At 41.2% G+C, this 16,438-nt stretch overlaps 1 protein-coding gene across 1 annotated transcript; it reads right to left on the bottom strand.

Annotated features, from left to right (window-relative positions):
- Positions 1 to 3,214: 3,214 nt before the first annotated feature.
- Positions 3,215 to 15,369, bottom strand: jak3 (Janus kinase 3 (a protein tyrosine kinase, leukocyte)). Its single transcript, XM_035646890.2, has 24 exons — positions 15,219 to 15,369; positions 13,659 to 13,866; positions 13,333 to 13,450; positions 12,858 to 12,975; positions 12,130 to 12,275; positions 11,681 to 11,984; positions 11,067 to 11,189; positions 10,787 to 10,944; positions 10,585 to 10,696; positions 10,099 to 10,279; positions 9,229 to 9,353; positions 8,903 to 9,034; positions 8,728 to 8,815; positions 8,400 to 8,524; positions 8,063 to 8,201; positions 7,529 to 7,680; positions 6,990 to 7,140; positions 6,548 to 6,672; positions 6,201 to 6,390; positions 5,506 to 5,630; positions 4,860 to 5,032; positions 4,437 to 4,554; positions 4,191 to 4,304; positions 3,215 to 3,505 (listed from the first exon to the last, which is right to left on the bottom strand). Exons 2-24 carry the CDS (start codon positions 13,855 to 13,857, stop codon positions 3,368 to 3,370), a joined length of 3,354 nt encoding a protein of 1,117 aa, XP_035502783.1. The 5' UTR covers positions 13,858 to 13,866; positions 15,219 to 15,369; the 3' UTR covers positions 3,215 to 3,367.
- Positions 15,370 to 16,438: the final 1,069 nt, after the last annotated feature.

Here is a 16,438-nt window from a genome sequence, read left to right as displayed (position 1 = left end):
CACAAGGTTAGTGATGAGCTGGTGGAAGTATTGTAGAAGTGAAATATAGTTGTATTCCAGGAGTTGGGACGAGACCAAATACAAAGCTAAATGAGAGGGAATATAGGACAACTCCAAATAGAACAATAAGTTGCCCTGTAACAGCCAGACATGTAAAATAACAACTGAACATTCATGGCAGGAAGAATGACATTTGCAAGCTGGCTTTAAAAAGCAACACAGCAGTTGCTGACACTTGGAGAGAAAGAGAACTGACAGCTGACCTTTTAGTTGTTCATTATAGATATTTTTTTTCCTTTGCTTAAACTGTCTTGGTTTGAGATAGTGAAACCAAATTCATATTGTGAATCAACAACAACCCTCTTTACTATATCATCCTATCCAGGTCTGACTAACGCGAGAGCCGACAAATGCATACGACCATGGGCAGACACTGAGCAACATGAGTTTATCAGTGTAGGCAACCCTTGGACGGAAGTCCAATACCAGTCGTAGTACACTACAGTACTTTTTGTTAAACAGAACTAGTGTGCCAGCAGCTGAGGGGCGTTCAGGTCCGATAACCTTGATCAAACCTTACCTGAGCAATTAATATCTAATTAGTCACTTAAATTGTTATACAATTTTTGTATTATTTTATTGTCTGACTGAGATGTGTTGATTCAAACAAAATGTTTTGTTTTATCACTGCAGACTTTCAAGGATGATAAGGATCAGGGCCAGAGAGGGGTTGCTGACGGTAGCTCTCGGTCTGTTTGTTCCTCTATCTCAGTAAAGATTTTAGTGACCACAAAAACATCAGCATTCCCAATAATGTTGGACAGGAGGACAGTCAAATGAGGCAGGCAACCACAAAGAACACTACTCTCGACATTGTCGACATTTCCCCATGCCACTGGACCTTCCTGACAAATGCGGAAGAGCTAATAAATCTGCAGAAGTCTTCCCCCTACTGGTCATTAAAAGCTCCCCTATGAATTATGAACGCAGAGAAGTACTGCGCAACACCTGGGTTGAGGGTGTGTGGATCCAGAGGGTCTTCATCTCATGAACAGCTGATTCTGGTTTTGAAAAAGAGAGAGACAGAACAAACTCCTTGAACTGGAGCAACGTGAGTAAAGTAAACTCAGAAGTTTGTACAGTTTGTAATAGAAATAGAAAAATGCTGAACATGTAATTATGCACTGTGTCAAATATAGCGAAGAAAGGGCAAGGTTGCAACAAAGGGTGAGAAAGGCAGGACGAGATTGGAATTGGGCAGGGACACTGGGAACGGAGGGAGATAAGGTGTGGGAGACGCAGAGGGGATAAAGAGTTCCTAGGTAACGCTGGTTTGTTTTACAGAATTTAGCGGTTGAGGGGCTTTTTTTCTTCTTTTTTTTGTTTGTTTAGTTTTGTTTGATTGTGTTTGTTTTTTTGTGTTTGTTTTGTTTTCTTTCATTATTATTATTCTATAATCTAATCTAATGTAAAACTAGATCCTGTCCTACATACTCCGGTTCAGTAGGTGGCGGCATGCACTTTTAAAGTTGGTATTGTAACCCACCAGAAAACTCAAAGAAGGAGAAGAAGAAGAAGAAGAAGAAGAAGAAGAAGAAGAAGAAGAAGAAGAAGAAGAAGAAGACTCAGTGCCAGATTGTTCTTTGCATCAATGACAGACTTTCCAGCGTTTGGACTGATTTCCCGGCTTCGACCCTGCTTCACCCCGACCTCCCTGCCTCTTCTCTGCCACGGTAAACACCTCTGCCTCCTGCCCCCGACTCCGAGCTTTGCCAGTGTGTTTCTGGAGCACTGTCTTTCTGGCGATACAGCTATGGTCATCTACAACATGTCCCACTCCATCCCCTTTCTTCCTATTGACAACGTTTACATGGGGGATGTGTCCGGCCGAAGCAGGACTAGGTCCTGTTCAACATATAGGTGTGAGGACTGCAGGGATGCACATTCCCTCCCAAAAAGTAGATTATCATGATCCTTGCTTTTACAAAGAGATTTTATTAGTACACAGATTCCTTCCATTCCAGATGTATCTTTTGTGGCACAGAATACATGACCCAATCTGAAATGTCAACTTAAAAAAAAGAAATGCCTTTAGCAGCATGAAGTTGTAAGTCACTGGTGGTGACTGCACTTGTTGACTTCCTGTTCTGAACTTGTGACTGCAGGCATGGTTTTCTTACTGGCATCATCGCACAAAATTTGGTTCAAGCCTCTTGGTGCTCAACAGAGGGAAGTGGCTCAATCGGCCAACAGTAAAGCCCAACCCTGTCCAAGGTTGTGACACTAACAGCAGGTTTTACTCTACGTCATGCATAAAATCTCACTTTCCATCAATTCATTACTCTACAAGTTCTAGGCCTACAATGAAACCACAATATTTAATGATTTATTTGACAATTTAAAAAAACAAATCACAAAAATATGCACTTAACTTTTTGTTAACTAAGCAAGTTCACCAAGATGGAGGCTTCCATTCTGTTAAAAAAAAAACAGCCCAGTTTCATCATAGAAGCCACATGAAATACTATACTGTGAGGTAGCAGCAAACAACATAAAAAAAGAGAACGACAAATACAAAAAGAACTCAGGGAAAGACTTTGTTTCTCACCATGCAACCAACTATTTACAAATGAATATGGGAGGGGATATTAGTCAAAAATAATTACTATGTTTATTCTTACCTGAAAAGTCATTTCAATGCTTGTTAAGCACTTTGACTTGGCCTCTGTTGTAATTAATGTGCTATATGAATAAATCTGACCCGACTTGACGTCCCAGTTCAGGTGCAGGAGAAAGATTCCTACCCCCTCCTACTGGTGGGTGCTTCTCCTCCTGTCTGGTTGTATAGCTTTGATCACATACAATATTCCAGTTCTAGTCCTTCACCATTATTCCTGTTGTCCATCCGTCCATTATCAACATTAAGGGACGCGAGGGGCTGGAGCCAATCCCAGCCGACGCCAGGCGAGAGGCGGGATTCACCCAGGAAAGGTCGCCAGCGTATTGCAGGGCTCTTTTCTTTTCTTTCTTTTTTTTTTTTTTTTTAAACCACTCAAAGAAAGTAGATCTTTATGACCCTTGTTATTACCCAGACCTGTTCTTGGTACACAGATTCCTGATAAGTTACTGATTTGTGCCATTGGTTCAGCTTTCAGCAGTGGATTCACACCACTTGTTACTTAGTGTATCCAATGTCTTCCAGAAATACAATTGATTAAAATCAGTGAACGGCATTTTATTTTTCCCCTTCACACAATTTAACATAGTTTCATTCTATCAATAATAAATTTTGATACATTTCAATGATTTTACAACAGTGTTTAACAACATGAGCAATAAGATATTAACCGTTCTTCTAATACCCAGATTAAAACTGAATTTCTATCGGGCCTCTGGGCTTCTCTCTGTCATCCTGCAGGATCGTTTCAATTTGGTTTCCCAGGCTGTAGAAACACGGCCGCTCGTTGTAGTTGTATGTCCAGCACTGCTTCATCAAGCCGTACACCTGGTGTTACAGTCAGAAGAATACAAAACAAACGTGAATGATGGTACAACAACAACAACAGACATTTACTTTTTTTTCAATTCTTTCATGACATTAGCTGAGAAGTTTGTCGGTCTCTTCCAGACCTAACAGCAGATAGTGGAAAGTTGGCCCTGTGCATTGCCTGAGTGGTCTCACTGACTGACAGCACAATCATCATAGCATCACAGCATGGTTGTTATGTATATGTCAATGTAGAGAAGCCATAAGATATTTTTGATTATATGTTTTTATTCACCACTCTGCCTCCTGCCATATCCCACTCACCCACCAGAGGTCCTCGGACCTTCATCCTTTTACCTGATGCCACCTGATCCACCTGTTTCCCAAATCCTTATCGCTGTCACCTGTCTGCTTTCCATCATTCACTCTCCTGGATTTATACAAACCCTTCTCTCCCTGTTAGTTGCCAGATCATTTCACGAGTCTCTGTGTGGCTTCGCTTGTTCTTGTCACCGTGTGTGACACCAGTATTTGACCACCTCTCGTCTGTCGCCTGGCTGCTTGACTGTAAGCTTGGTCCCTCATCACGTGTTCTATTAAAGCAGCTTCGCTTCATTCACCAGCCATAACAAATAGGGTTGTCAAAAAAATAGGGCTACTGCATTTCACCCAATGAGCCACACACACAGTAGAGTTAACATACCTGGGGTGGGCAGTCCGGAGGAGCCGGCAACCTCCAGTTACTCTTCAGAATATTTGCCAGATGCATTGAAATGGATGGACCCTGCACAGTGTGTCCGATCTCCTGCATGTACAGCTAAGAACAGTGGCACGAATATTTAAAAAGGAGAAAATACTTAGTAGTAGTAGCTGGATTAAACGAGTATAAATGATTCATAAAAGCCTATTGAAATTTATATATATATAATATATATAATAATCCTCTTACTCTTTTAGGGTTGCATTTCATGTTACAGTAGGAGAAGAGCTCGTGAAGAACAACTCCAAAACTCCAGACATCTGATTTGCTGGAGAATCTGGACTCGTTGATGCACTCTGGGGCGTACCTGCATGAGAGGAACAGTGTTAGACCTCCAGAAGGTTGAAATAATAATTTAAAAGGATGTGAAAGCGAAACTTCAGGGTAAATCTTCTTTTTGACGCCTGAGCTGTGAGGAAAAAGCCAAACTACTTCAGTCTCTGGTCTTCCGTTTATTGAGAATGAGCCAAAAGCCTTTGTTTTAAAAGATGCAACATGGTATTAATGCATTTTTATTCTCTTTCATGTCTGTCTGTCGAACAAAAGACCCCAGTCAGCAGCCAGTGAGCTTAGCTTAGCTAAACATTAAAGATTCCAATGAGGGAAATCTACCAGAAGATGGGGCTCTCGCCAGGCTGTGTGACCCAGTAGTAGTCCTTGTCAAATGGAATAATCTTGGTCAGCCCGAAATCTGCGATTTTCACCAGCACCTCACTGGCCACGAGGACATTTCTGGCCGCCAGGTCTCTGTGCACATAACGCAGGGTCTGCAGGTACTCCATCCCCTGGGGAATTAAAAAAAAACAGCAAAATAAGGGAAATGAAACAATTTTTTGCTGCAGGAATTCTTTTAGCACTGTTTGCTGTGACCTTTGAAGGTTTAATTGTAATGCCAGTGATACACTGGAGGTGGTTCAGATTCCTTTCGAGAGCTGCGTAATGTAGGGAGTCAGAAAGCAAAATGTTCAGTTCCTGCAGAATTCCTCCGGGATTGTTTCCAGAGTAAACAATTATTACATTTCTACAGGAATATCTGTCACAAATTCTCCAAGGAGGAATGACCTTTAAATTTTTCTGGAGGATTCGTGTAGGATGTTGCTGCGAAGGACAAACGCAAATTCAAAGCAACATCACAGTCCTTGAAGTTGACGACTGGCGTAAAGGTTAGAGAATTTTTTGTCAAACAATAATCAAATTACATTCCATACTACTAATGGCAAACATTTGCACGAGTTGTGGTCAGATCTCTGCCTCCTACCTTACAGATCTGAGACGCGAAGAGCAGCATCCGCCTGGTGTTGACGTTGTGTCGGTTATTCTCCAGGTAGCCGATGAGGCTGCCATACGGCAGGTACTCCATCACCAAGCTCATGCTGAGGCGACCTGGGAACAAGCAAACGTTGAAACATGACAATCGTTCAGCCACAAGAAAGATGTGACAAGGCTGCTGCGCATCAATTGGAGCTAAATCTTCTAGTGTAAATCTAAAGAGTTATTATAGGATTGATTGATCATAAAAATCACAGCTTTCACATGCTGCCACGAGAGGTTAGCAATGTCAATCCTTTTAGATAAGTCAGGAGAGGTCTCCACCATGTTTGACCTGAATACAGTAAAAGCTACGTAACATGCTGATGAGCTAAACATGTCAGGATGAGTTGGACGTGTTCTGAAATATTATAACTCCAAATTTGAACTTGACCTGGCCCTGAAACAGACAGACGTATCTAATTACCACGAGTTCATTGTTAAGGTTCAGTGGACTTACTTCAATGAATTCAGATTTTTACAGTGTGCTCATCACAGACACAAATTAAACCAGATCAGAAATCTGATCTTTGCCAGCCAGAAGACATTCACATAAAATGAAAAATAAAAATCTATGCAGCCTGGATCTTTTGTCCTGTTGGTGACGTTGATTCCAACGTGGGTTGTGTTGGGTGTTTTTATTACCCATGCTGTAGCAGACTCCTTTGAATTTGACGATGTAGTCGCAGTGCAGAGCGCTGAGGGTGTTGACCTCCTTCTGGAAGTCCTCCTGGGTCGACTGATTGTTGGGCTGCAGCTTCTTCACAGCGACCAACTCGCCGGTGTTGTCACCCAGCGGGTCATAGCGACAAAGTTCAACACTGCCAAAGTTCCCCTGTAGAGTAGACACCAAAAAGAATGTATGTAAATATACCATACGATCTTATTTGTGCCACTGCAGCACACGCAACACGGAATGGGTGAAAGATTTGTAGTGCTTATCATAGTAGTACTGATGTTGTCCTCTAGCGGTTCTTGTGCCTCCTGCTTACTTTTCCCAGAGGGGAGATATAGCGTAGGTGTCTTTCCTCAAACATTGTCTGATCCTGTTGAGGGCTGAGGGCTTTCCAAACGGGGCCTTGTGTGACGGGCTCAGTGGCGTGCAGGATTACATAGTCTGCCATGAAACAAAGAAAAACGTGCTCAGTAAGAGCTGGTGGTAAAGGCTGGTGTGTCTGCATGAAAAAATAATAATAATACTGTGGCTGATCGACGTTGAGGTCACAGTTGACATCAGAATGTATATGTAGAACCCAAGATTGCCTCCCTACTTTTTTTTACTGTAATCTGCTTCTCACTCACAGAAGAGGAGCAAAACCGATGAGAAATGATTCATCTAGGCCAGCGTCAAATGTCTCACTGAACTAAACCACAGTATGCAGCAAATGTGAACTTGACATTTTTTAAGTAGGTATTATCAACACCCATCATTACCTGAAGTGATCAGACTGTTGAGTTGACGGATAATACTGCGACAAGAGGGCCTGAAGGCCGCCTGGTAGGCCATACACTGACTGATCAGATCAGCCAGCTCCGTCCACTGGGAGGGAGGCAGCTGCTGGAAACCCTCATAAAACTGCCGCTTCTGCAGAAAACACGGCCGTCACACGAACACACACACACACACACACACACACACATTAATGATTGTAACAGGTTTATTCTCACCCCTGCTCTGTTGGCTTCACTGTAACTTTTGTATTTTGTTGTTCGCCTGCCAATCTCAGGTTCACAGGAAGCTTAGCTACATTTTTGTGTTTGTTTGTAAGATTTTTTAAACTTGAAAAATGCTCCTCCTAATGAAAGTGGGTTACCACCGGATTTATTCTGGTAATTTTGAAGTTAGAACACGCCACCTGCTGTAAGTGTGTGGCACTTATTGATCTACATGACAATCAGCTCTCCGAACCAGCCGCATTCTCCAAACGGGGCCCGAGATGGTTTTGTTTCTCAGGAGAGAAAGTGGGAAATACCAGTTCCAGGTCCCAGCCTCGCAGAGGAGCGTTTCCGTCGTTGAAGATTTCCCACACAGTGGCACCAAAGCTCCACTTATCACACTCCAGGGTCAGGTTGTCTGGGGCCTTCAGCACCTCAGGGGCCACCCAGGGGATCCTGTCCAGGATGACTGAACGGACACACAGACATTCATAACCATACATGAATGGAAAAAAAACTCTTACTATCTCAATATGTGAAAAAAATTAGTCCTGTCACATGAATACATCTTTTATATGAATAAGCTTTCAAAAAAGGCAATTCAAAAAAGGAATGGCCATCTGTATTTATGTTATTCATATGAAAGGGGCAGGCAATATAAGATTTTTCTTCTTCCTGCTCCCTTTTCGTTCATGTAATGTGAACAGGTATAGATGTGTTATTTGTTTTGTAAAATAGTTTTGGAATAATACAGTGACCACTGTGCGCTGTATTCAATTAATTCACTTCAGTGCACTGGGTGGATTTAAATGGACTTGTTGTGGGGAGATTAGAAAACTGTCTTTCTTTACCGTCTTCGCCCAACATGGCCACACCGACGCCCGGGTCGCTCAGCTTGATGAAAGGAGAGGTGCCCTGCGACGGGTCACCTTCTCTGGCCAGCAGCAGGTTTTTGGCACAGATGTTTCCATGAACTATGTTTTTCTGTTCCTGTGAGACACTTAGTTGTTAATGTTTACTCAGCAATAAGCATCTCCGTAAGTTACCGTGAAAGTTTTTGTCCAACACTCACTTTGGCAGCGGAGATGCATTTGAAATTTAAAAGTGAACAAAGTTTAGCCGGGGGATCCTGCTGTCGGTCCTGTTGTAATCGTCACTTTTGTGACTACACATTAGAAAGTCTCTTACCAGAAAGTTGAGGACAGATGCGAGCTGTTTGGCTACATCAAGTTTCCAGCTCACTGACACAGATCCCCCTCTCTTCAAGTAGAGGTCAAGGGCGCCGTGCTTGACGAACTCCTGCACCATGATGTCTGTGAGGCACAGTGAGGCTTGTTTCAACAGCTGCACTTCAAACCGTGCTCGGAGTCAGAGAGGCTCGCCCACGTAACAAGCGCTGAGCCGGGGTCAGATGAGGATTTCATGGTGACATAGTTATTTCGCACATGGAACAGCGCACAACACATCCAGCTATTAGAGGCAGAAGAGGCAGCTTGGCAGTTTGGTTTGAACTTACTTTGTACTCCATGGACACTGATACCATACACAAGGACGAGGTGTTTGTGTGAAATCTGACTCATCAAGCTGGCGGCTTCGAACAACGACTGAGGGAATGACAGGACAAGGAAACGTGTGAACAACTAACAAAACTCTCAACATTTTCTGTGCATTTTCAATCTCAAGGAACAAACCTCCCAGCAGTTCTTGTGAGCCACGTCAAGCTCTTTCAGCAGGACTTCCGTCACGTGCTTCTCGCCCTCGTGAATGTCTGTTTTGTAGCCTTTGAAAATCCGTGTGAAGGACCCCTGTCCGAGGCTTACCTCCTTACAGGGAAATTACAGACACCATCATTTCATATTCCCCCATCATAAAAGAACACACTGCCTTTTTTAAAAACCTATAATTTCCAACATTTTCACCGTTGTTGTAGCCGCATTTGTTGCAATGACAGAATTAGTAACAATAGCAATTGAAATGTGACATGCAAGTGCAGTTGGAGTCATGTCTACACACTCACCCATTTCAGGTCTTCATATTTGATGATGTGGAACTGGATATGACTGAATTTGCTCCTTTCCGGTGACGGGGACCCTTGAGTTTCTACAGAGTTGCTGCTGCGTATGATGATGAGATTTGTGAGCTCTGTGGGAACAGCAAAAGCCACGTTTACTGTAATACAGTCAAACAGGTTGAAAACATGAAAGCATATAATCCAGTCCAAGCAAGAAATTACTCCACTTTCCACTTTAAAATGCACTTTGGGTGATCGGGTTTCAATAGTGCTTGACCAAAATGAAGGTACAGGTGAAAATGCATGCAAGACACATTTAGAACAGATTTTGATCCAATCTGCCAAACCAGCTCCAGAGGTGCATTGTGACCTCAATGAAAGCAAAAATAAATACAATTGTGTCATCAGTCCTTGTAACTGGAGCCAAACCGATGTTGGATTTTTGGGGCCGATACCGATGTCGATATTACAGAGCAAAAAAAATTCTATATCGATATATAATATTCTTATAGATATATTTATATACACATTTTTTTTGCAATCATCCCTATGAGCAGCAGCGCATTAGAGTAGCAACAGAATGGATCATGGACTTATGAAGGGTAAGTCTGATTAATCAGATTGTATATTATCAGCACATCTGAATCGAATCAACATGTGCATTAAAGCATGTTAATGGATTATTATTTATGATTATTTGTGATTTATTTATGATTTTTTTTAAACGTACTGACCAACTTGTCTTCTTATACTATCTTTTTGTGTTTGTTATTGTTTTCCTTTGTTGGTTGACGGAGCTGTACATGCACTACTGTATATGTGTGTAGCACTGTATATCCAGTTGTATCACTTTATCAATTGCTTGGGGAATCAAACCTTTGGGTCGGGGTGGACAGCAGCGGGCCAACTTGACAGGTACTTCAGCCAGCAGCAGCTTGGTGTGGTGGTAATAGTTGGTGAGCTCTCTCAAGCTGGAAAATGATTTCTGGACACCTGGAAGACTGTAGTGCTCATTCTTAACAATGAGGCAGTCTTTGTAGTCAAGTCCGAGTGGGGTCTGCAGAAATATAAATGCTGCGTGAAATAGAATTGTAACAACGCAGTGGCACAGAGTGATGAAGGAATGGCTTCTGCAAACATGCATGAGTGTAGATGCTTCGCTCATAGTCACTATTTCTTTTTCTTTAAAGATCCAGCCCCCCTAACCTTTGTTGGGTGAAGGTGTCTCCATTTGCTCTTTCAATTATTCTGAAATAAGTGCATCGTCTGCCTCGCCTGTAATTTCTAGGCTACACTTTAAGGTACATTTAAAATCTCTCTTTATCTATGTCTTTATATCAATTATGTGACCTTAACTTTTACCTGAACGCACACTGTGAGGAAGAAGCTGGCATAGTTCTTCGGACTCTGCCGGACCAGGAATGTGCCACCTTTGAATCCTGATTTTTTCAATTTGTTGACTGCAAATTCAGATCTGAGGAAACAAGAAATGAAATAAACAATAAAAAAAACAGACGCATGTGAAAGCTTGCTTTCGATTTCAGAATTGATCACAATGACTCACGTGATTGGGCCGTGGCAATGGTTTTTTATGGCCTCCAGAATACTCGGAGGAGCAATGTCTTGGCAAAAGTAATGGCTAGAGTCTGTGGTCAGTCTGAAGTAGCCATCAACAAGTGACACAAACGAGAGTGCTTCTTTTAGACCCTGGAACTTTGCTTCCTGTAACGCAGGAAATCAGGTCAAATTGGCATGCGTTCTTTGCAACTGATCAACACAATAATATCCAAACAGAATAAAATGACATTGTCAATTAACAGGCAAGTGTTAAATGTGTCCTTTACCAAGTATTTGTCATCTTTGCGGGTTATCGTCACCATCCTGCTGTCATGAGGAATCTGCTCATGACACACCCGCTTTATACTGATGTCAATGATTTCTTGGAAATCACAGAAGGTCTGCCACTCCTACACACACAAGACAGACTGATGATCTAATGAAAACCTCATACCTCAGGGATGGGGATTATGGTCATTTAGAGTTATACTCTGCCTTAGGACAGGTGTGGTCAAGTCAAGTTATCACACATGTGAGGCCCAATGAGCTTAAGAAGACAAAGTGACCTAGATCTAGATAATCAAGACTAAATCACAAAGCAGAACAGTGCAATGCTTCATTGCAGTTTGACCTAGCAGACCTATTTCTATGCTGCTACAGATGAAGGCGAGTCAGCTGCCCCAGAGTGGGGCCTGTATTTGAATTGAAAAAGGACTGAGAATGCAATGGGGGCAAGGAAAAACACTGTAGTGTATTTCAATATAATGAGGACAATTAAAGACAAAAGACGCTCGGCCAGGCCAGGTCATTTCTCGTAGGAGCTTGAAGACAAGTCATCTGATACACGGGAGTGAAAAACAATCTAACTACTCCTGAAACCTTAACTTGATCTTTCTCTCACCGGGGAACTATCAGGACAACTTCTGCCTGTTTGAATTCCAGATTCCCCAGTCACGCGCATGAGACTGAAGGTGGAATGAATTGAATGGGAGGCCGAAGGATCCACTTTGAAGGTTTCACTCCCCAGCGAGGGCTCGATGCCAGCCAGCTCAACCAGGTACTTGAGTTTCAAGCTGCACTCGTCCACCGAGCAGTTTCCGAGCTTCTTTAAGAAACGCTTGAGGGTGTTTCGGATTCGATAGCGATCCAGGCGATTTCTCTTCTGGATGTCGTGGCGATGTGACTTTGGCAGGCATGATTTGTAGCTGAAGAGGAAGAGTATTAGATCTGCTGTAACGATTGCAAATTACAAGAGCAAGCCATTCAAAAGCTGCTGAAATTTTACTATCACACTTATGAATCTAGCTCGTATGCCAGCCAAAAAATGAAATGTTATCCAAGTATACACACCTGACAGTCTTGCAGAGCTCCCTTACGCTCTGGTGGCGCTCTGTGGCCATTCTCCACAGGTCCAATACTGCAAGACCGAGGCATTCCTCCTGAGTGCTCAAAGGTGGAGAAACCCCCGCCTCACTCGCAATGAAGTCACTTCGCAACTGTCAGACAAAAGAAATCCGTCACTGATGCTGTATTTAATGTATGGACAATGCATGTACACTTTTATGGCTGTAAACCATGCAACAATAGACAATTTTCCACCTTGTATTTTACAAGGATAATGTATATGCATCCGTACTTGGACTAAATAATAAAAATTGGCATAAACACGAAATATTGTAAAACATTTACAGATAATGTAAATATGTAAGATGCCGGTGGGAACAGGGATAATTTAGGCTTCATTTACATTTTTACTTTTGCATCCTAAAGTGACCATCCTTTAAGTATTAAAGCAGTTCATGTCCTCGACTTGGACATTATGTTGGTGTTTCAGATATAATGAGATAAAACTCTATTCAACCATCTTATGAATAAATATATTATTTGCTACTGAGCTAAATTGAAGAAACTGCTAATGATTGTTATGAGAAACTGAGAAGGTGTGGTCCCGCTGGGCGTCAGAGATGTTATTCATTGTTTACCCAAAGAGTCACAAGAATGTCTCCTTCGTCACTTCCTCATTATCAATCATAACCACAGAAATTCATATTTAATACATTTCAGATCTTCTACTTTACCTGAGCAAAGAGATAGTCAATGACACTGCAGTCGAGCACTGGACTGAGTCTGTCTCTGGTCAGACTGTAGCGGTACGATGTTCTTGAACCAAGTCCGAACCAGTTTCTAAATAAAAATCTGCATGCCCAAAATAGAAATCCATTATTCACCATCGCATGACACAAAACTTTACTGCTCAGAATTCACAGATTGACTTTTTTCCCCAAGCATTGTGTGAGTGTACGTCTGTACACTGGTTTGAACACAATGGTGACACAACTCAACATTTGTTGGTTAAACTCTGAACTTAAGTAGACAGTGATCATTTTGTAAGAGTAGGAAGTGCAAGAAGGAAGTGATCCTGACTCAGTTAAGACAATGTTAACATTTATTACAGTAAAGTATGACTAGGATGACCTGTGATGTTAATTCATAGTCCAATACTTTCTGAAATAAATTAGTAAATGTATGATTCCTTAGATCATTTTCTCCTACCTGACTCTGAAGTGGACTTGCAGTTTTTCATCTGTGTTGAACACATGCGATGGCGGATACCAGAAGGAGAGATCAGAAGATGCCAACCCAAAAAGACTGAGGTACACTGGTAGGATTCCTTGAGGAAGACATTATAAAAGTCATCCTATAATCACTGACCTGCTTAACTGAGAGTAACTAGGTTCTGATGAAAGAAAAATAAATCAATTACAGCAATGGACACATTTAGAAGAGAATTAGAGTATAAAAATAAAATACATTTGTTGTAAGCACAAACGTAGGTACTGGCCTTGAGAAGCCTTCAGTAAGGGTCACGATTAACCTACCACATTTTTTTCCTGCCTGGATGCAGACATTTTCGGCAGAGATTTGGCCACATGTAATGTGAATTGTCGTTCGGTCCTTTGTGGTGGGGAATAAGTAGAGGTGCACTTGCAAACTGGGTCCAGTGCTTGAACTGGAGCCCTGGCTTCCTCCCCGGTCTCTGATCATCAGAGGTGCCGAGTCCTCCTCGCTGACATCCATGGAATAACCCTGAGAATGAAATCAACAGAATGAACAACTGCAACAAAGGAATGATTCTGATACTACAGGGTGATATACGATCAAAAGTATAATAATGACTCTCGATCTGTTGCTTAATAAACATGTAATGTAAAGTATGTGATGTGAAGCCTACACCACTGTGGCTTTTTTCTTTGGCTTCAAATTAACTATAGAAAAAGTATAAAATACATGTACACAGTAAGAACTTTATGTCATCAGTATATTTTAAATTGTGCTGTTATCAGATTATAATTCTAAGTATATGGGATTTTTATAGGATTTTATCATCTTCACCTAATTACAGTGTGTAAGTGCTACATTGTAAGATATATGGTCCTGGGACCATTAAAATAGAATGTAAAACAGTGATTGCATGGATGTGAGTGCATAATAAACTAGTTATGAGGTCAAAAGAAAAACAATACTCAACGGCTGGCTGCGCCCTCACTGCAAGGGGCGGGCAGCCACCGTTCAACAAAATCCCGTCTGTCAAACTTTCCTTCGCAGACCGAAAACTCACCTGTTCAGACTGCACCTTAGTGCACGAATCATTTAAACAGAAAAGTAGAAATGTAAAACGGAGCACTTGAACCCGCTTTGCCTGTTTGATAAATTTTTTAGGTACTATTGTATTTCGCTTTGGACAAAAAGCATCAGCTAAATGAATGTAATGTAATGTAATGGATGCTAACCATTGATTATTGGTTGGGGAAAAAAGCCAAGAAAATCAAATTAACACACAGCCCACATCAAAATTGTTCACTTACTTTTACATACCATATGTTTCCAGAATACAAATGCCAGGGTGAATAGAAATGTGTACATTTTAGGAACGTTTGTATTTGAGCAAAACTCCCACCATGACTCTAAATTATGTTTTTTTTAAAATGTCAGACAGATTTGACGGGATTTCCATTATGTTACACAGACCTGCTCAATGCACTCTTCTGTCTCTGAATCAGGAACACAGTCAGTTGAATATATAACACACGATCCTGTTTCACATTTCCATGACCGTTTTTGAAATACTTTGCTCTATTGCCTCTGGTAAAAAAAATTGTTTACCTTGGCTTAGAAAATGATCATTTACATATTGGAACAAATTGGAATGAAGAATTATAACTATAATCCATCGCAATGTTTAACAAACCCTTTAGGAAACAACTGGTGAAAAATACATCCAGGTGGAAGGATGCCAAAAATTAGCTACGACATAAGGCAACACGTTCTCCACATCGTGTTGTGGGTCGTATGGATATAAAATGAAACTCTGACTTTTTAGAACAACAGATCAATATTATGTGTTATTAAAAAGGCACTTTAGTTGGTTGTGCTCTTACCTTTACATTTGAATAAGTCCTCTCGATAAATTGTTCCTGTAAACCAGGCCGTTGTTCTGGGTTTGTGTGCGTGTGTGTGTGTGTGTGTGTGTGTGTGTATTGACAGGAAGTTCAATAGGATTTCCTGATTAGCACGAGCATGCGACAACATCAACAGTTTCCCGTCATCGCTCAACAGTTTTCCTCCCACAGACTGAACTGATGCACAGTTATAGTACAAACAGATTGAAATTAAAATGTTTCACAAAATAATTCACATATTGTGCTATAACACAGTATGCACTTCAACGTCAACTTTGATCAAATATATCTGGACTTAATTCAACAGCTGACTGAAAATGTGACACAAACAATACCTCACAATTGTTGCCACAAAGAAAAAACTTTCACCTAAATTGACCCATCAATTGCTTGAAATGATTTACAAATTTCACCTTGTGGTTCCTAAAGTTTTAATTCCTCAACCTTTTCTTACACGGTTATTTCATCAAACCGTCTCCGTGACCCACGCTTTAGTCCGTGACAAGGTGTTTCAAGAACTATCAGTCTTAACATCACAATGACACAAAGTTTACGGCAAAAAGTTTTCTATTTCCACTTTAATGGTCCCCAGAGAATTAAGTTTTGGTCACCACAGTCAGTCCAGAAGTTCTATTTGTGCAGATTGTACTTCAATTTGTAAATTACAGTGAAATCTCCAATCCTCCTACAAAAAACCTCTTTAACCATTTAAAAAAAAAAGAATCTGGCAAAATGTTCGGTATAATCTTGACCTGTCCTGAAATACATTCAGTGGTCAAGGTCATGAAAGAAGACTTTTCATTTAATGTGAATCATCTATTCACATGAAATGTGGATCATCCTGTGGTGAAAGCAAATTCAGTTCTGTGTCAAACTCAAATCACCTGACAGGAAAAGAGAAGCAGCTGACAGCTGTGGTTTCCCTGTTCAACAGTCAGGTTTCTATCAGTTTCCTGTTACACAAGCTGTAACAAATCCACCTGATCGAAACTGCACACAATTCAATGTGACTCAACGTGAATATTTATTCCTTTATTCCAATTTTTATACTTATACTACTAGTCAATGTCCTGCCCTCGAGATGATTATGACCTTTGACCCGGGCCATTTGTTTGTTTGTCAGCAGTATTACATAAAAACTGCTGTACAGATTTTCACGAAACGTGGTGGAAAGATGGGACGTGAGCCAAGAAAGAACC

This window comes from Scophthalmus maximus, chromosome 13 (assembly GCF_022379125.1).
Source record: "Scophthalmus maximus strain ysfricsl-2021 chromosome 13, ASM2237912v1, whole genome shotgun sequence".
Classification (NCBI taxonomy): domain Eukaryota; kingdom Metazoa; phylum Chordata; class Actinopteri; order Pleuronectiformes; family Scophthalmidae; genus Scophthalmus; species Scophthalmus maximus.
This window is presented reverse-complemented; position numbering and strand designations above follow the sequence as displayed.